A 20619-nucleotide genomic window follows, 5' to 3' on the forward strand; every position below is an offset into this window, starting at 1 on the left:
TTTTGTAGGTGCTTAATAAGTTTTATTGAAGTAAATATCCTAAACCACAGAGATAAATGTTATCCGCAGTTAAATCCACTTGCTAAATATGCCCGTTCATTTTATGGCTTTACAGAAGATCAGAAACCAGTTTTTCTAACTTTTCCTTTTAGAAAAGGCTGCAACCAACAATTTGTATTGGAACCAGTAACATGAACAAAAGGAAGAAAAAGGAGAAAATAATCTAAATCAGGGGTTGGCAAACTTTTTCTGTAAAGGGCTGAAGGTAACTAGTTTAGGCTTCCTGGCTCATACAGGCCCTGCCACAACTACTCAGCTCGGCTGTCCTAGCACAGGAACAGCTGGAACTTTACCCAAACAGGCGCTAAGCCTGATATGGCCCAGACCTTTGTCAGTCCCTGACTTCAGTGGTCCTCAGGCCTCACAGTGCATCAGAGTCATTGGGGAGTGTTTCTAAAATACCAATATGTAGGCACCAGCCCCCAGAGGTTCTTTAGGGTTTTAATACTCCTCAGGTGATTCTAATCTACAATCGGTGCTGAGAACCAGTGTTTTTAATACTCATCAAGTGATTCTAATCTGCAATCAGGACTGTTTCTCGCTCCCTTCAGTTTCTACGGACTTTTCCTAGCTGTCTTCAGTAGCAGTTTTTACCAAATGCTTCTCAGATCTTAACATGACACTAACACCGCTTAGTAATTGGGAATTTCAACAGGACTAGTTCAATGAAGGAAAAAAATGGAACCCCAGAGACCCCACTCTGTCTGACCTGCACCTCCACAGGCTTTAATCAAGTAAGTCTCTGACCTTGTCTTGTTCTTAACTCTTCAGCACCAGTGATTGTAATTGTTGTCGCTGGAGGAACTTACCAGGTTGGGTTCTGTTCTCTTCTAAGTGAAATGGAAGCTCGTTGGTGATAGTGGAATTCATTCATCTCTTTTCAAATTTTCTAAAATCTATATAATATGTGAGATGCTTATTAGCAACTGAAACATGGACCAGAGGAAAGTCATTGCCTCTCGAATGGTTGGACTCTCCAAAATTTCACTTATTAATATAATTATCAATTCCAAGAATTCCAGTATTTTAGTCTTTATTTTAGTCTTCAAAGTAAGCACTGAATTTCCAGGCAAATATGTCCTGGTTGGGGAGATTGGTGTTAAAGTGAAGAGTAGTTTTCAAATCACTCTGTCTTTTTTCCAATCCTCCTTTTCAAAGGTCAAGACTCACTTTCAGCTGTAAAATAGTGTTCCTTTCTGTGCTTTGCGGTATCCAAACTTTTGGGAAAAAGGATGAGGTACATCTGCCATACTAGCATCTCCCAGACCGACAGCTTTGAGTGGCGTCACTCAAAATGGGGAAGGAATCACCTCTTCCTCACAACTCGTCTTTCTCCTCTTCTGCACAGATGCAGGCTGCCCGCTGACTGTTCATAAAGGGCCGGCAGCCCAAAGTCCATACAGTGTTGAACACAGTATCAGCCAGGGAATCACAGGCTACTTGAAAAAGATTAAGAGAAATATAAGGGTTAATATACAAGACTACTGCAAGTAGTTGAGTAATTTTGAAGAGGCAGTGTATTTCCAAGGATAACATGATACCCAGAGGAAAGTTAGAAGCAGTGACCCAAATACAGAATTAAAAGGAAAAAAAAAAGATTTATGAGAAGCTTTTTCAGAGAAGCTTCTAGCCAATCTAATAAAGCAGAACACACTTTGAGATGCTCTCCTTTTATGGGGCCTCCAGGTCAAAACCATGACTAGCAATCAGAATCTCCCACATCACTATGCTCACTCCATGGAAAATTACATTTTTTTTCCAGAGGACTCAAATAACATTGCTATGTTTCCTATAGCTTTCCCTATTCAAGTGTGGGATAAATAACCTAGTTATTTATTACCTAGTTACTAATATTTTGTGAAAGATTTGTGCATCTGTATTCATCAGGGATACTGGCCTGTAAATTTGTGTGTGTGCGTATGGTGTTCTTATCTGGTTTTGGCATAGGTAAGGCTGGCCTCATAAGACTTGTTTGGAAGTTTTCCCTCCTCTTCAATCTTTTTTTTTTTTTTTCCAGTTTGACTGTTCCCAGTCTTAGTTGCAGCTTGCAGAGTCTTCACTGCCACATCCAGGATCTTTAGTTGCAGCTTATGGGCTCTTAGTTGGAGCATGTGGAGTCTAGTTCCCTTGACCAGGAATCAAACCTGGGCTCCCTGCATTGGGAGCACAGAGTCTTAACCACTGAACCACCAGGGAAGTCCTGTCTTCAACTTTTTGAAAGACTGAGGGGGCTTCCCTGATGGCTTGGATGGTAAAGAATCTGCCTGCAATGAGAGAGACCCAGGTTCATCCTTGGGTTGGAAAGATTCCCTGGAGAAGTGAATGGCTACCCACTCTAGTATTCTTGCCTGGAGTATCCCATAGACAGAGGAGAGAAAGATTGGTATTAATTCTTCTTTAAATGTTGAAGCCGCTTAAATAGCTGATTAATTTTTCTTTGAATGTTGAAGCCACTTTAAAAGTGAAGCTATCCAAACAGGAACCTCACCTGAATCTAGAGTCCAGGGATTTTATTGGGCATCAGTTACATAGGCATATGGTGCTTATGTGACTGATTTCAGTCACTGGTACTCCCAGACCCCCAGAAGGAAAGCAGGTTATTCACCATAAAATACATGATTGTATAAGCCATCTAGACCAACTGGTATAGTGTGGCTCAAGATCTTGGGCATCCACAACATCTCATCAGTCAGAATTTTCTAAGAGTTCACTTCCCCAGAGCTGATGAAGGGCTAGTCATCAGCTAACATGGCTAGAAAATAGCCATTTCTTGGGAATGTGCAGAGTTTTAATAACCCAGATCTTTTGGGTTAGACACTTTCTGTATCACATGGAACAGATACAACAACAGAAATCAGAGATGAGAAAAGAAATGGTAGAGAATAATGTTCTTGGCTAAATTTGAAGCATCAATTTCGAAATAACGATGCAAGTTTTTCATGTCTTTTAATAATATTTTTTATAAATTTCAATGACTTCTCTTAAGAAATAATGCTTATTAATAATTTTTTTGAAATTTGATGTTTTTGTTAACTTCATGTAAAATTTATCTCTAATTAAATTAACATGTATAGAAATTTTCCACCTTTGAAAAAAAAGTGAAACCATCTGATCCTAAATTTTTTGTTTGTTGGGAGATTTTTGATTACTGATTCATTCTCCTTACTAGTAACAGTTCTGTTCAAATTTTTCTATTTCCCCATGATTCATTCCTGATAGATTGTTTGTTTTGAGAAATTCATCTGTTTCTTCTAGGTTGTCTAACTTGTTGGTGTGTAATTTTTCATAGTAGATTCTCATGGTCCTTTATATTTCTGTGATATTAGTTTTAATGTTTTCTCTTTTATTTCTGATTTTATTTTCATCCTCTTTTTTTTCTTGGCAAATGTAGCTAAAGTTTTGTCTGTTTTGTCTTTTTAAAGAAAACCTCCTAGTTTAATTGATCTTTTCTATTGTCCTTTTAGTCTTCATTTCATTTATTTCCACTCTGATTTTTCTTCCTTCCTTCCTTCTACAATCTTTGGACTTCATTTGCTTTTCTCTTACGAGTTCTTTGGGGTGTAAAGTTAGGTTGTTGATGTGAGATCTTTCTTATTTCTTGATGTTGAAGTTTATTGCTATGAACTTTCCTCTTATTAATAGAACTGCTAGGAGGGGTAGTTAGGGAGTTTGGGATTGACATGTCCACACTGCCATATTTAAAGTGGATAACCAACAAGGACCTCCTGTCACTCAGGTACCAACAGGGAACTCTGCTCAATATTTTGTAACAACCTGATTGGGAAAATAATTTGAAAAGAAAGATAAATGTATATGTATAACTGAATCACTTTGTTGTACACTTGAAACTAGCACAACATTGTTAATCAATAATACTCCAAAATAAAATAAAAAGTTTTCTAAAAAATTAAAATAGACCCAAATAAGTGGAAATACATCCATGTTCAGTGGTCAGAAAACATAATTTTAAGATGGCAATATTCCTCAAATGGATCTACAGAGCCAACAGAAGTCTTATCAAAATTTCACCTAACTGACAAATTGAACCTAAAATTCATGTGGAAATGAAAGAGATACAGAATATCTGAAAAAATCTTGAAGAAGACAAGGTTGAAGGACACTTCTTGATTTCAGATTTTACTACAAAATTACAGTAATAAAAACAGTGTGGGACTGGCATAGATCAATAGAATAGAATTGAATTGAAAGTCTCGAAATAAACACTGCAATTATGACAAACTGATTTTTTTGACAAGGGTACAAAAACAATTTCATGTGGGAAAGAATAGTCTCTTTCAACAAATGGTGCAGGAACAAGTGGTGGAAAAGAATAGTCTTTTATTTAACAAATGGTGTATATCTATATACAAAAGAAGGAAGCTGGATCTCTTTCTTGCACCATACAGAAAAATTAACTAAAATGGATCATAGATCTAAATATATGAGCTAAAACAAAACTTTTAGAAGAAAACATAGTGACTTTGAGTTCAGCAAAGCCCTTTTACATATGACGTCAAAAGACATCAAGAAAGACATCAAGAAATTTAAAAGATAAAAACGGACTTAAGCAAAATGTAAAACTTCTGCACTACAAATTATATCATCAGGAAAGTTAAAAGTCAACCCATAAAATGAGAGAAAGCATTTGCAAGTCATACATCTGTTAAAAGATTTACATCCAGAATATATAAAAAAGTCTTATGACTCAGTAATAAAAAGAGAGCCCAATTTTAAGGGGGGCAAATGAATAGACATTTCTCCAAAGCAATTATTTAATGGCTAATAAGCACATGAAAAGATGCTCAATATCATTAGCCCACAGGGAAATGTAAATCAAAACCACAATGAGATATAACTTCACACCCAATAGGGTCTATAATAAAATAGACAGGTAATAACAGGTGTTGGCAAGGATGTGGAGAAATTGGAGCCTTAATATATTGCTGGTGGGAATGTGAAATGGGGTAGCTATTTTGGAAATCAATTTGTCACAAACTTACCAAATAACCTAGAAATTCCCCTCCTAGATATATATCCAAGACAACTGAAAACATGTTGCCACAAATACTTGTAAATAAATGTTCATACCAGAATTATTCATAATAGTCCAAAGTGGAGACAACGCAAATGTCCATCAATTGATGAAAAAAAAAAAAAAAAAAAAAACTTGTTTTATCCATATAATGGAATATTATTCAGCAATTAAAAAGGAATGAAATACTGATGCACACTACAATATGGATAAACCTTACCAAATGAAAGAATCCAGTCACAGAAGACCACATATTTGTAATTCCATTTATATGAATTGTCTAGAATAGCAAATTTATAGAGACAGAAGACTAATGGTTGCCTAGCACTAGACAGGGGAACATTGTGGTGAGACTGCTAATGGCTCTGGGATTTCTTTGTGGAGTGATGAAATTGTTCTAAAATTTATTGTGGGGAGTAACTTGACCTGACCCTAGATTAGCAGAAGGCATTTTTCACCTTTTATAGGTTCAGATAGAAGGATACTCCCATTTACAGAGCCTCATTAATTATTCATATTTTCAAGTCTATGCACATTAGAACAACATTCTAGACATTGGTCTATAACAGGAGCCAAGATTCTTCCTGCGGCTGACTTTCCCAGTAGCATAAAGCCAGCTCTTCATAAGCCTGAATTTCAAACTTTACCATCTAAAAGTATGTAACAGTAATAACTTGGATATATTGTTCAGGCTTCAGAAACTAAAGAATTACAATTTTCCTAAGATAAATTAGGAAAAAGAAATTATAGAATCACTGCTAGAAGTTAGGCAGCTAAGCAGTCGTTTTAAAATAATTATCCTCAAGGATATAGAGAACTTTACACAAGAAGAAGATAGGTTTTTAAAAATTCTTTCTCTTACTGAGAACAACAATAAAAAAAAGCTTCAACCCAACCCCATACACCTATACAGAATAATTCCTGATATGGAAAATTATTTAACAGTGGAATGGATAATGAAAGCCAGTTGGGCTACTCTTGCTCTGGTCTTAGAGGATAGATTTTTATCTTCTGGGAAGGCTTTGGTGTGGCCCTGTCCATCAGGAGTGGCGCCAGCAGCTCCTGGGCAGGATAGCAAGAACTTTAGTGAAGGATTGCCCAGAGTCTCCCTTCCCCCTTGCTTCATTGGTCACAGAGTTCTATAAAGAAAGATCAGTGAACTCTGATGGTCTCTTTGAGTAAAGGGGCTCTGATTACATTTCTGTGTGAAAATAGGCACCAAACTCTCCGCTCACAGGTCAATGCACTTAAGATACCTACCTTCCACATTGGAGACAAAGCCCAAACTCCGTTTAAGGTCAGAGCAGATAGAGTGGAGACACCATCGGAATTTTGCATCACAGCGATACTTGTTGGCACCACAAGTGTCGTAACAGACGTCCAGCTGGTTGCAGCACTTGGTCATTGCTGGAATGCCCAAGTCCATCTGGAGAAAAGTGAAGGAAGAAAAGAGAAGGAAGAAAATGCCACGTTTAGACCAAGGACCTTAGGCAACCTTCCCTACCTTGTTCTCAAATTCCTGTTACAGATTCAGATCAGAAGCACCAGATGACTGGAAAGAATACATCAAGTGGACAGTCACAGCATGCTAAGTTTTGATCATGATCTAGTCATAAGTTTAATAACTTTGAATGGCCCCTTTTTCTACTTTTTCTTTTAGATTTTAGTAGTTTTCAAATTCACAGGCCATTAGGGAGCTAAAAATAGAAAATCAGAAAGTGAGTGCAAGAGGGCAGAGCTTCAGTACTTTCAAATTCAACTAAAACCTTTACTTTGTGAGATTTTTTTTTTTTAACCAAAGATTCCAAGGCTCAGAAGTATGAAAAGTTAAGCCTTAGTTTACAAAGAGGTCACCAGGATTTTGCAGGGACCCATTCCATGCAGCGCTGTTTTAAGTGTGTGTATCTGTTTGTAATGTGTTGGGGAACAGAGTAGGGTATAGAACACAGTTCCTGACCACAAGGGGACTACGATCAAACAACATCTAACATATATATATACATACACATTTATAAAGTATCCTATAAGCAATTATAAATCTGTCATAAACTAAGTTCATAGACTTCCACACACAGAGATATCAAATGGGAACTTTTGTAGAGGATTATTAGATGATGGTATACTTAAGATATAACAAGTAAAGAAAGGAAGTAATAAGCAAATCATACATAAGCAAATCAACCAGTTAGTTTAGTCATTCAAGGGTCTTATCAGTGTGATATATATTTTTTATTATATGTACTTTTTAATTAGGGAGAAAGACAAGTTGATAGCTGGCCTTGACTTCCAAAGTAACAAGTTAGATTTGATTGGGCTTCCCAGATGGCATAATGGTAAAGAACCTGCCCGCCAATGCCAGAGACATAAAAGATGTAGGTTCCATCCCTGGGTTGGGAAGATCCCTTGGAAGAGGTCATGGCAACCCATTCGTGTATTCTTGCCTGGAGAATCCCATAAACAGAGAAGCCTGGTGGGCTACAGTCCATAGTGTCACAAAGAATCAGACATGACGGAAGCAACTTAGCTTGCATGCACTTGAAGAGGGAAGGGACATGGTACAATAAGTGATTAAAGAGAAGTAATCAGAGGAGAACGAGATGGTGAAGGAGTAGGTGGACGTGGAGTACATCTCTCTCCACGATTACATCAGGAACACACCTTCAGACACAGAGATGCATGCAGAACACCAGCTGAGAGCAGACAGGAGTACCTGACCAGTGGAAAAGAATATATAGAACCACGCAAAAATCCGTAGGACGAAGGAACTAGGGGGAAAAGTTGGTAGGACTGACCTGCCCTTGGCCAATGGGGGAACTGAAGCAGGGATCCAATCCCCACATCAGGGCAATTGCCTGAGTCATAGGAGAAACATTTAAGGCTTAGAGTGAAACAACTGATCTGTGGCAGCCTAAAGGGGATGAGAATCAGACAGTCCTTGCAGCAAGCCGTACATACCACAGACAGGGATGCTGGTACCCTGGAAGGCGTAACAGCTGGGAGCTGGAGTTTAGAGATTGTGGAGCAATACCAGGCGAGGGCCGCTGTTGACCTCGGAGAGACAGATGAGGGTAGCGGGTGGGGGGCGGATGTGAGGAAGGAGACTGTGCTGGGAAATGCCTGTGGAGGAAAGCCAGGCAGCCATGGAAGCAAGGCGATACTGCTGAGTCATGCGGAGGGGGTGGCGCCATCACCATAGCTTCTCCCCACACACCAGCATCGGTAGCTGAACAAAGAGGCTGGCCCATCAAACGCTTGATGCACTGAACGACAGAGTAGGACCCTACCCAGGGTGCTCCTTTAAGTGACTGATGCACAGAACTACAGAGTAGGACCCCAGCCAGGGATGCCCCTCTATGTGCCTGATGCACTGCACAACAGAGAAGGACCCCAGGCAAGGGAGCCCTCTAAGTCCCTGAACAGGCAGTGCTACGGAGAAAGTCTGGCCAAAGAGGCCTTCTGATGCCAGCAACAAGAGGCTCGAAAAAAGATTCTGATAGGGCCTCAACTCCTGCAGCAGAGGCAGTCCGTGTCCTTGCACACTTGGCACCGCCAGGGTCCCCACAAGCCAAGCAGCTGCACCACTTTCATCCTCAACTGTCAGTGGGGCAGAGCTGCCACAGGAAAAAAGAGTCTTGCGTCTGTGCGCACAGGGTCACTTTGGTTGTGTCTGACTCTTTGCGACCCTGTAGACTGTGGCCTGCCAGGCTTCTCTGTCAGGGAGGGGGATCTCCAGCCAAGAATATTGGTTGCCATACCCTTCTGGAGCACTATATTTCCTGCTGCCCTAGCCTCCAACTCCCCTGAGGACCTGGAGCTGCCAGAACCCCTGCAACCCAACCAGCTGCACCACCTCCACACCTGGCCCTCACAGGGGCAGACCCAAGTCCTCCAGGGCAGCCTCAGGAGCAAACCCCAGTGGATGACCCACATGTAGAGGTGGAAATCAAACCACAATTGAAACCCAGAGGCAGTGTGGCTAAGGAAGAAGACCCAAAACCTTCCCACCAGCTGTACAAGCTGCAGATTAAATCCACACGATCAACCAGGCAGACTCTGTGTCTGTGGAATATATAAAAGGTCATTGAGAGCTTCCACAAAGGAAAACACACTGGTTCTGATAACTGTGAACACTCGGGGCAAGAACACACAAGAGTAGGACCAGCTTAGAATCCAAAACAAGATATGAAATCCTTCTACCAATTTTTTACATGAAGCTTCTTTTCTAAAGTGAAAAATGTAAAAGGGTTTCTGAGAGGTCTTTAAATAATTATTACTTGTTTTTAGAGGAAGCTGATAGTTTGAGAGAAGGAAATGGCAACCCATTCCAGTATTCATGCCTGGAAAATCCCATGGACCGAGGAGCCTGGTGGGCTACAATCCATGGGTTGCAAAGAGTCAGACACGACTGAGCGACTTCTGTGTGTGTGTGATAGTTTGAGAAATAGTCAGTTGCAAAATGAAAAATGTTTTAGCCGGCAGCTGGTTGGCAGGGGACGATATGTGTGTGTGTGTCTGTAGATTTCTATGATGCTAATACTCCAAACATAATTGATTTAACAGTTCAGACATGAAGTCAGCCACTTGCAAAAGTCCTGAGGATACAGCAATCAGCCCTCACTGGTCAGTACCAGCTTGCTCCAGTACATCTCTAGAAAGTCTCACCAATTTAAAGAAGTCACACTTGTCTGATATATTTCAAATTAAGTTATGCTTGGTTCGCTAAGGCTCAGCTGATGTTTGCACTGGTGACTTCAAAGTTCACTACCCAATGGCTAATCTGAGGGACAGCTGCATCTGAGAAAAGGAAATCAGATGCTTTCTTTGAAAACTATCTCCTTTTCTCTGTATCCAGTTTAAAATACTAGTTATATTGCTCAACCATATTCCATAAGTGATGAATTCCATCAGAGGGACCTCTTAGATTAGTCTTAGTCAAAACCAGTCAACTAAGAAAACAATGGTGGTGTACATACTCTTTCTGGTACCTTCAGACCCAGGAAATAGGAGCTGCAGCCATTGGGCTCCTGAGGCTTGTAGCCAGGTCTGGGCATTGGTGCCTTTCCTAGAAGGGGAAAGAGAGGAAAGAAGCAGGAAGAAGTGTTTAGAAATGAAGCATTTGGAAACATTCATCAAATAAATATTGTCTAAAAGTATATTCAACTTTTCCTTTAAAAGTCACAGCTCATCACCGACTTAAATTAGGTGGTGATGACGGTGATGATATCATAAAAAGATAATCATCTCCAGACCAGACTGGCATTTTTCTCCCAATCTTGAAGAGTTTTATGAGCATTTATTTACTAACAATTCTAACATTTCTTACATGGGTGACCTTATCTTCAAGGTCACCATGGCAAAACCAAACTAAAACTTGAGGCCTCTCATTCTTCTATCCACTGTAAGACCACATACTATGCACAAAGACCACCGCCTGATCATACACTTAAGGGATCAGAATTAAAATAATACCACAAACATTTTTAGAATAACTTGAAGGAAATTTTGCAAGATTCCATAAATGTAGGCAAAGCATTATTTACCAAAATACAGAGAAAACATGCCTGTACAATATTGTAGTTGTTTGTGTCATAGAACTAAGGCAAAACTATCTGAAAAGCTTTGGATCGCTTGGTTTCTCCTCCATGGCTTTTGGGTTATTTTATAGTCTTGCAAATACATACAGAGAAGCCTTGTCAGTGTATCAAGGGTAGTCATTATAGATAAAGATAACCTTGACCTTAGATGACCTCAGAACAGTCATCTGCAGTGAGTATTTCTATGCCATTATCCAGATAAGAAATATGGGACTAAGAGATTTAGTGACTTGCCTGAGTCATATAGAAAGTGGGAGGAATTGGGATATAAATCCAGCTTTCCTATTTATCTCCGAAACCCATGCTCTTTCCCCTCATTCCTCTGCATCTTATAGGAGATGCAAGACATAGCCAAAGACAGAGGAAATAAGCCAAGAATTAATCCTCCAAGTGAGACACAGGGCATTTCTTCTTTCTCTTCTATAATTTTCTCCTATCAGGTATTTTATTCTTAACTATTTTGTATTATGAACTATTTCAAAACTAAAGTCAGAGAAACAAATACCTATGTACCCACTACACAGAGAAAATGCATGTCAATGTTGCCAAACTTGCTATAAATATTTTTTATGCTTAATTAAATGTTATAGTTGAAGTCTCTTTATACCCCATCTTTCTGTTTTAAGTTTTAGACGCTAAGTCTATGCTTTAAAGCTCTCCCTCCTTTTATTCTTAAAAATTGTCTGATTACTCTTGGACATTTACTCTTGCATACGAATTTGAGAGTCCACTTATTACACTCTACAAGAGACATCATCAGGATTTTTACTGAAAATACATTGAACTTACAGATTAATTTGGAGACAACTGAATTTCTTAGAATATTCTAAATTTCCAGACATGAGCCTAATATAGCTTTCCATTTACTTAGATCTTTCTTTATATCTTTCAACAGAGTGTTGTAATTTACTCCATATGTTTATTATATCTCCTACAAACTATATTATTCAGATGCTTAAACAGAATATTTTAAGAATATCAGGATCTAAAAATTAAGGCTCAGAAGGCTGGAATGATGTCTGCCCTTTTCTGGAACCGAGGCTACTTCTAATCTTCTGCTCTACTAGCCCTGGAATGTAGCCCTGGGTCTCATGATCCAAGATGGTGCTTCAGCCAACACATCCATATTACAAATAGCAGAATGGAAGAAGGAGGTAAAAAGGTCAGAGCCCCTCTCTTTAATAAATCCATTCCAGAATGTTACACACATCACTTCCTCTTACTTCCCTTTGGAGTTCCCTGGCTCAGATGGTGAAAGCATCTGCCTACAATGAGGGAGACCCAGGTTCGATCCCTGGGTCGAGAAGATCCCCTGGAGAAGAAAATGGCAACCCACTCCAGTACTCTTGCCTGGAAAATCCCATGGATGGAGAAGCCTGGTAGGCTACAGTCTGTGGGGTCACAAAGAGTTATCATATGGCAACACCTACTTGCAAAAGTGGGCTAGGAAATGAAGTTTTTTTTTTTTCAATGGAGGCAGCCATGAGCCCAGCTTGAAGTTGGAAGGAGGGCTTATAAATGTAGAAAAAATGGGGACAATAAGCAGTTTCTGCCATAGTCTGTTTGGGTATTTGTTACTGTGGTACATGTTTATAAGACGGGGTTCAAGATAGCCCTCAGTGATCCCTGTCCTGGTGTATTTATACCCGTGTGTACTGTCCTATGGTTGGTCTGTGTGACCAACAGAATATGGCAGAAATGGAGGTATGTGGCTTCCAAAATTACATTATAAAAGACTACAACTTCTGTCATGGAAAGGCCCATGTGGCAAAGAACTAAAGCCTCCTGCTAACAGCCACATGAGTTTGGAAGGAGATCTCCAGCTTCGGTCATATCTTCAGAGACTGTAGTATCAACAGGCAGTGTGAGTAGAACCCTTATTAGAAACTCAGAGCCAGAACTACCCAGAAGAGCGTCTAGATCCCTCACCCTGTGTGATACAATAAATGTTTGTTAATTTTAGCTGCTAAGTTTGGGGGTCACTTGTTTCTCAGCAATACTTAACTATTGCAGTTGCCATTATGATTTGAATCTCTTTTCATTACATCTTTTTCTACAACAGCTTTATTGAAATAAAATTCACATATTATACATTCCCTCATTTAATGTAATTCAGTGGGTTTTAGCTGTTAGACCATCACCACAATCTAATTTTAGAACATTTTTATTATCCCAGAAAGAAACCCAAGACCCATTTTTAGAAAAATCTCCATCTTTCATGTTCATCCATGTTGTAGCATGTACCAGCACTTACTCCTTTCTATGTATAAATAATCTTCCATTCTCTGGATCTACTACAGTTTGTTTATTCATCTACCATTAATAGACATGGTGTTTGTTTCCATTTTTTTGGCTATTTGTGAATAGTGCTGCTATGATCAACTGTATAACAAGTGTTGGTTTGAATATCTGTTTTCAGTTCTTTTGTGTATATATAGCTAAGGAGTGGAATTTCTGGGTCATATAGTAATTCTGTTTAACTTTTTGAGGAACTATCAGCCTGCTTTTTTCAGCAGCTGTACTATTTTGTATTTCCACCAGAAATATACAAAAGTTCCAATTTCTTCAATCCTCACAATTTCACTAGAGTGTATCTGTAAGTGGTCTATGTATCTGGAACAATCTGAAGGCTTTGGGTCTTTCACCTCTGGAGAATTCACAGCCCTTGTCTGAATTTTTAAGTTTCTTCATTCTCTATAATTTCTCCTTCTGGGACTCTTTCTACTGAATGGTGAATCTTTTTGATCCTGTCCTTCTTGTATCTTAATCTCTTTTTTATATTTTCCCTATTTTTCTCTCTGTACTGAATTTTTATTAGCTTCATCAAATTTATTTTCTACTTTACTAATTATCTGTAGGTTGACTAGCTGTTAGATTATCTGATATGTAACCCATCCACTGAATTGTTTTCTTCCGATGACTATAATTTTTATTTCTGTGAGTTCTATTTAAATCTTTCAAATCTACATATCCATTTTCTTTATTTTCTAATTACATTTTCTATCCTTTCTTTTATATCTTTAATAATTTCAAATGTTATGGTTTTTTATCTCCAATCCTTGGGATGCCCTTTCATTTTTTAATGTCCACTGACTCTCCCTCATGGTGGATTATCTTTTCAAATGGTATGTAGTTGTTTTCAGAAGGGCTTGTTTTTCTAAAAGAATTCCTGTGCCCTGAGTCACATACTGTAGAGTAGTCCCTAGTAGCTTTTGCTGTGGCTCCAGGAGACTGAGGATAATTGAGACACACAGGTATTTGTTAATGTCTCAGCTTGGGATATTCACACCAGGCCAACTGAAGAGATTCAGATTCCTCATCTGTACATAGAATATGCTTCAGGTAGTGATTTTTTAGTGGGTATTTATTCTTCCTCCAGGCCCCACTCCCAGGTGGATAGAAAGCTTCTTTGCTACTTCAAATCCCTTTTAAACAGACTAGACAGTTTCCCAGGCTCTAAACTTTCTGCAAACTGTTCAATTCCAACTTCCCAAATCTTACAGTTCTTCTCCTCTCTCTGTATGAGCATTAAAGCACATTCCTCAGCCCATGGAATCTGTATATAATGTTCCAGACTGACGCCTCCAAGGACCACAGCAGCATAAGCTCCTGCTACCACTTTGGTTTTGTGTTTCCTCTTCATTTCAGGAACTTGAAGGTTTCCCTTTATTTCATTCTAGCTTGAGTGTATATGTATTTGTTTTAATATTTAATTCCCACTCAGCCTTTCTTATTATTTGTAATGGAAGTGTCCTGTACTCGTTGATGGAGTCTGCCAGCCCACCAGTGATTCTTCCATTACTTTTCAAAGGCCTTGAGAAATATAACTTAGTATTGATACTCTACTAACGTGTGTGTGTGTTGCACTGGGAGGAGGGGAATGGGTAAAGTGTATTAAATAATACTAGTAATCAAATTATACATATGGAAATAATCACACAATTAAATGTGTATTATCTCTCGGAAGTGAGACTATGGTGATTTTATTTCTTCTTTGGGTTGTTATTTTACAAATGTTCTACTTATACTAGGTTTATAGAAATCAGGGGGAAGTTTTCAGTAAACAAACAAATGTCTAAATTTGATGGTGAAATTTAACTCTTTTTCTGATCAAGGGTTTTTGCAGCAGACTCAGTCCAGTTTCCTGAGTTACCCTCTGCCTTTTTTGGACTTAATAACTCACAGAAGATAAAACTCCCAGTTTGAAAGATAATGGGTCACCAATTATAGACACATCCTATCTGGCCTGCTGTTGATGACAGTTACTTTTACTGTATTTAATGTTTCATGATAGTTGCAGAAAGTCTATTGAGGAATGAAGTTTGAAATAAAAATTCTAAGAAAAAAGGTGATGGTTTGAGTCCAGACAGAAAGTATGTCCCAGATCCTCATGTTACAGTTGGAGCAGATTTGAGTTGTGTTGCGTCTTTTCAGTTTGATGTTTCGAGTCTAGGCATCAGTTATGCACGATGTCACAAATTAGGTTTATTTTTGGGTTTTGGCTACTTATAGGAGTGAGAGGCTGACCACCTGATCTGGGTCAGCTTAGCGAACGCTGGTCCAAGTCCAGCCTGTTCTTGTATAACCTGCCAGATAAAAATAATTTTTATATTTTTAAATGGTTGGGGGAAAAGTCAAAACAAGGATAATATTTTGTGACGTATTAAACTTGAAATTAAAATTTTAGTGCTCATAAAAATTATTTTCAGAACACCACAACACTCATTCATTATGTATATTAGCCGCAGATGCTGTCACAGAAAAAACGAGCCAAAAACTGTTTCGATCTTGATGTGAGGATGGTCCTTTAAGCAAGACAAAAAATGCAGAAGATATAAAGGAAGTACCAATAGACTTGTGGAAATTTAAAACATCTGACTAAAGTGAAACACCACAGAACACTGAAAAGACAAACAAGGGAGTTAGGCATAAAATGAGAGTTCTACCAGCAGACAGGTCCACTATCTTCTGGGCCCAACCAGTTTTTCTCCCTGTCACAGTAAAAATGTCTGGGTTTTATCACCCAGGTCAAGGGTTAAGCCACACGGGGAGGGTGTGTACTTTCTCCCCACGCAGCTGGTTCCAGCGGAGGCAGTTCTGTGCTCCATTAGGGGTCGACCTAGTGGTCAGAGTGCCGAATTTGAAGTGCACATTTTGCTTCCTGCCAGAAACCCTCAAACACAGCATGAGGAACACAGCAAGGGGGCAAAACAGAACTGTGGCAATTTAACTGAAGCAGTAAACTCTATTCCAGTCGCTAAAACAGATTCAGTTACTGTATGAGGTCAAGTGAGCGACTTGTCCCAGAGATTTGTCTGGGACAATCCCTGTTTCAGTATTTAAAGTCCTTCGTCCCAGGAACCACCAGCCCCCCATCCTGGCAAACCTCGACAGTTCATCATTTTTCCTGAGAACAACCTTTGCCCTCTAAGTCAGTAGCTCTTTCCTTTTTTCGGGCTATACATCCTCTAAGAATCTGATGAAGGCTGTGAATTCTTTGCCTGGAAAAATACACAAACTCACAGGTTCATAAAATTCTGCTCTAAAATTTCAAACAGGTGAAAAGTTCTCTAGAAAATAAGAACGCTGATGTTTAAGGATACCTGCTTTCCTAGAACTTAACCCAAGAAGAAAATTATCCTTTTATCCAAGTGTGACAGTGTGCATGAATATCTTAAATCATGATATACAAGACACAGAAACTCTGCCCCAGAGACCTTCATAAAGACACAGAACGTCTAAATCATCATTTGATGATTTCTTCCGGGAGCTGAGAGGGTGTTTTCCAGCCACTGGGATTTCTGTGTTTTTTAATTTTGTATGGAAAAAGAATCGGAAGAATCTGATTGCATAGTTAACTTGTTGACTATCTTTCTCAAACATTTATAGAATTTGTTTGGTACCTGCCATGCTCCATTTGGTAGCTTGGTTCAGATGTAAAGAATCTGCCTGCAATGCAGGAGACGGGGGTACAGTCCCTGGGTTGGGAAGATCCCCTGGTGAAGGGAATGGCTACCCACTCCAGTATTCTGGCCTGGAGAATCCCATGGACAGAGGAGCCCGGTGGGCTGTTACAGTCCATGGGGTCACAAAGAGTTGGACACAACCGAGTGACTTTCACTTTCTAACAGCACTACTTCTTTATATACAGTGTCTTTAATTCTTATAACCATCTAGCAAGATAGATATTATTAACATTAGATATAAACATGAGGAAACAAAGGTTGAGAAAGTTAGGTAACTTGTCCAAGGTCCCTAGCAATGAGACGTCCTGCACCTCCACCCTCAGATCAAACCCTTGATTTTCCATCAAAGCCTGGTTCAAGGACCATTTGTGCTGTCCCTAGAACAGCCCTACTGAGTCAGAATCCCTGCGGTGGGAGAGGGTGTTCCCATTAGTGCAGACTCCTTAAACCAGGTGTACGTACCATGTATGCTCTTGATTTGTGATGGATCTCTATATTTAACCCAATCCTTTGGTAAATTCAGATTTTGTGTGTTAACATGAAAACAAACTGTAGGTGGAAGAAGTGTGGCAAATAGTGTTGACAGCTAGCAGGATACAAGCACAAATTGCCTGTCTGAACAACTATGAGCTGAAGTGCTTCCAGAATGATCCCTTAAATAGTGTTGTCTACTGTAGCCACAATTTGTAATCACCTGGGAAACATTAAAAAGAATGATGTCTGGGTCCAACCTAAGGAGGTTCCCTTTTAATTGATTTGGGCAGCACGGGTTTTTTAAAGCCGCCCAGGTGATTCTAAGTGCTGAGTGAGGTAGGAACCACTGTTTTAAGTAGTGATAAGCACCTATGAAATGGCAGTTTTTCTTGTAGACTAACTGTTGCTAAATTGTTCCTTCTGGAAAAAAATGCAGTTTTTAAAGCAGTTTTTTTTTTTTCTCCCTCAAAGTATGATCCCAGGACCCTAGCAGCAGCAGGATCACCTGGGAACTCTTAGAAATGCAGATTTTCTGGCCCCGCCCCAGACCTACCCAACCAGTATTTGAGGGGTGGGGGTGAAGCAGTCTTTTTAAACAAGCCCTTAAGGGGATTTGCAGCACAGGCAAGTTTGGGAGCCAGTGCTTTGGAGAAAGTGTTTTGCCCAAGAAATGTGTCACAAAGCAAACTGTAAAAGAACAGTCAGTTACTAGATGCTATTTGTTCAAAGGCCTGCTTGGTTCTCAGTCCACTTGAGGAGACTGTACTGTTTGGGTGCAGCCTTCAGGTTCTTGGCTCTCTGCATTGCAAAGGTAAGAAGGCTTAACCCCCTCTTTCCTATGTGGTTTTCAGGTCCCTCTTTGGACAGGTTCCGTTTTGCAGAGTAACTGGAGTTACTTGCGACCCTGTAATCTCTCTGTTGACTATTCCCACCCCACCCAACCCCCGCCAGCGATTGCTGCATCGACTGACCCAGGTGGAAACTTGAAACCAAACTTTGCTGAAATCTTTTAATGCCATTTTACTAGACAAGAGGGTTTGGGTCTTGTTTCTCTAAAGAAAGAGAAAAGAAGAAGAAGAAAAAAATCCTGCTGTTATCTATTTGCTAAACCACAGACTTAATAAGTCTTGTGTTGCCTCTAGGAAGGAGCACCTATGTTTATTAAATACCTGGAGTTAACCCTTTCCTGCCCCATCCATGCAAACTCTGTGAGCATGGTCCCTGTGCCAAGGCACCTCTGCATTTGTCCAACACACCTTGGATAAAGACGTGGCTAGCCGTCCAGGTGGGCCCTATCTAGCGCAGGTTTACTCTATGGAATCTTCACAGAGATGCTGCAGCTTCCTTTTTTCACTGTCTCCCTCTGAGGTTAAGGCTTCTATTCTGTACAAATTTTGGTTCTGGAGTGTTAACCACAGTCTCTTAGTCACTTTCCAGTTTATAAGAAGAGATTGCCCCTGCTCAGGGTTAAGAAAGGAGTGCGAGACATTGGCTGAGTCCAGTAAGTATGTGGCTTTTTTGAGTCTCTCTCCAAGCTGAGTTTTATCTGTTGTGTCTAGAGAGGATATTTCTCAAGTGTTTGCCTGCTAGGCTCGATCACCATTTTCATCTCTTAATCCCACGCTGAAACATTTGATAAACTAAACAATGAAATGGATGCTATTAGGAGACTGTGTGTGGTTTCAAAAACATTTTCTTTGGAAGTTACCCCTTGCCTCCCAGCTGTAAGGTCCAGGGCCCCACTTTCTGCTCCCATTACACTGAATTCCAGTGTAAGGGGAGAGCAAGAACGGGCCTCAGGGTCTGCTGTTTTGCAGCTAGGCCTGCACCCAGCTTCCCATGTACCCTCTTTACAACTCAGATGAGGTAGTGTTCCTACCCGTTCAGTTCCACATCCAAGACCAGGCCTGAGGGACAGTGTGGTCACTCAGGGCCTGATCCCTTGTGGGCAGAGGCGGCTGGCAGATGCCCATCCTGCTCACGGAAGGCCTGCCATTGCTGACCGAGGCAGGGACAGCTCTCTCGGTGCAGGGTGGGGTAGGGGGCAGGATGGGCTAGGCAAAGTGATCAGAGACTGACACAGTTGGGAGGAAGGTGTGAACTGGATTAGGGGGAGAGGAGAATCCATTTCCAAGCTAGGCCCAGAGTGACTGAGGAAGCTCAGAATTTTCTGGCAGAATTTTCCCTGAATGATCAGCTTCAGTTTTCAGCCCTAGGAACATCTCACAAAGACATCCCCTATTCATTTTCCTCCTTGCCCTTGCCACCTTTTCCTAAGTATCTATCTGCCTCAAAACAAACCCATTAAAATGGCCTCAGGGAACAATATTGCAAAACTCCTTGGAGTAAGTTTGCCAGATAAAACACAGGAAGTGCAGTGAAATATATATTTCAAATAAACAATCAGTAATTTGTCATTATAAGCATGTTCCAAATATCTCAAATATTTTACCAAATACTGGTTGTTTATTTGAAATTCAGAGTTCACTGGGCATTCTACATTTTAATTTTCTGAATCTGGCAACTACCCTCTAAGAAGTGGGTAACAGGGAAAAAGTGCATGACAGATTGTGGCCCTGCTCAGGCTGTTCACAGGTCCACCAGCGTCAGTCTCACAGGAAGAGGAACCGTGCACTCACCGTATCGGCACCTGTACTGACAGACTCCATTTTTCCCTCCCAGCAGTTCCATAAAGGAATCGAAGTAGCTGTTGACAGATTCAAAGCTGCCCCGGATGTGCCGAAGGCCCCAGTCTGAATAGGATTCCTCTTCGTCAGGGCTGGTGTCACTCTGAGCCAGGCCACCAGCCAGGCTGAGCCACAAAATCAAGAAGCTGATGGCCCACGTCATCCTGTAGCCAGGTGGGTGCTGAGGTCCCTCCTCAAACTCCCCCAGCCAGTGTCCCAGGAAGTCCAGGTACACAGGCCACCGGCCAGATGCCAGGCAGGACTGGAAAAGGGATTACCTGGAACGCTCAATCTGTGTGTTCCCCAGAGGTGGACTTTAAACACAGCTATGGAGGTTAGGATGAGATCAGGGCAATTAGAAAGGGTAAAGGTTAGGCAGTAGGAGGGCCTATCTGGGGGACGGCTAGGGAGAGAGCGAACACTTCACAGTGGATTCCCCGGCCCTGGAGCAGAGAAGTTAGCCAGCTTCTGGAGGCGTACGTTGTGGTGCAATTGGAATTCTACCCCAAACAAGCTGGTTAACCTACAGATCAGTTGCAAGTTTGGTCCCCCAGGACCAGCCTCTTGACACAAAGGACCTGGCCACACCCCAAGCCAGTCACCTACAGTTGGTGTTTAGCGAGATACGGGAAGATGTATAAAAGACTCAGGAAACCCCCAATGATGGTGAGTCAACAGTGTCATCTGTACCAGTGGTCTGGGTACTGTCAGAGTTTGCTCTGTCTGTGAATGGGGGTTCAGATTCAGCACCCCACCTTCTGTGTCAGTGCCTGCTTTGCTCTCAGACTCTGTGCTCTAATCTGACA

General features: G+C 40.6%; 1 protein-coding gene across 3 annotated transcripts; it reads right to left on the reverse strand.

Moving 5' to 3' along the window:
• Positions 1 to 1076: 1076 nt before the first annotated feature.
• On the reverse strand, positions 1077 to 20245 carry PLA2G12B (phospholipase A2 group XIIB). 3 transcript variants are annotated; one of them, XM_024986929.2, is made up of 4 exons: positions 19766 to 20245; positions 10078 to 10154; positions 6353 to 6518; positions 1077 to 1499 (listed from the first exon to the last, which is right to left on the reverse strand). In XM_024986929.2, the coding sequence occupies exons 1-4, from the start codon at positions 19974 to 19976 to the stop codon at positions 1378 to 1380; spliced, it is 576 nt and encodes a 191-aa protein (XP_024842697.1). In that variant the 5' UTR covers positions 19977 to 20245; the 3' UTR covers positions 1077 to 1377. The 3 variants fall into 3 exon arrangements, with proteins under 3 accessions (XP_024842697.1, XP_005226553.1, XP_002698920.1); XM_005226496.5 differs by having other exon boundaries at positions 1077 to 1496; positions 10066 to 10154; positions 19766 to 20239; XM_002698874.6 differs by having other exon boundaries at positions 10066 to 10154; positions 19766 to 20238.
• Between the last annotated feature and the right edge of the window lie 374 nt (positions 20246 to 20619).

Source organism: Bos taurus, chromosome 28, assembly GCF_002263795.3.
Source record: "Bos taurus isolate L1 Dominette 01449 registration number 42190680 breed Hereford chromosome 28, ARS-UCD2.0, whole genome shotgun sequence".
Taxonomy (NCBI): Eukaryota; Metazoa; Chordata; class Mammalia; order Artiodactyla; family Bovidae; genus Bos; species Bos taurus.

Coding starts and splice junctions, on each gene's coding strand:
- PLA2G12B (XM_002698874.6), bottom strand. CDS start 19,976: ATGACGTGGGCCATCAGCTTCTTGATTTTGTGGCTCAGCCTGGCTGGT. Junction 6,519..10,065: donor GTCTGAAGGTACCAGAAAGA/GTATGTACACCA, acceptor ACTTTTCTCCAG/ATGGACTTGGGCATTCCAGC. Junction 1,500..6,352: donor CTTTGTCTCCAATGTGGAAG/GTAGGTATCTTA, acceptor ATCTTTTTCAAG/TAGCCTGTGATTCCCTGGCT.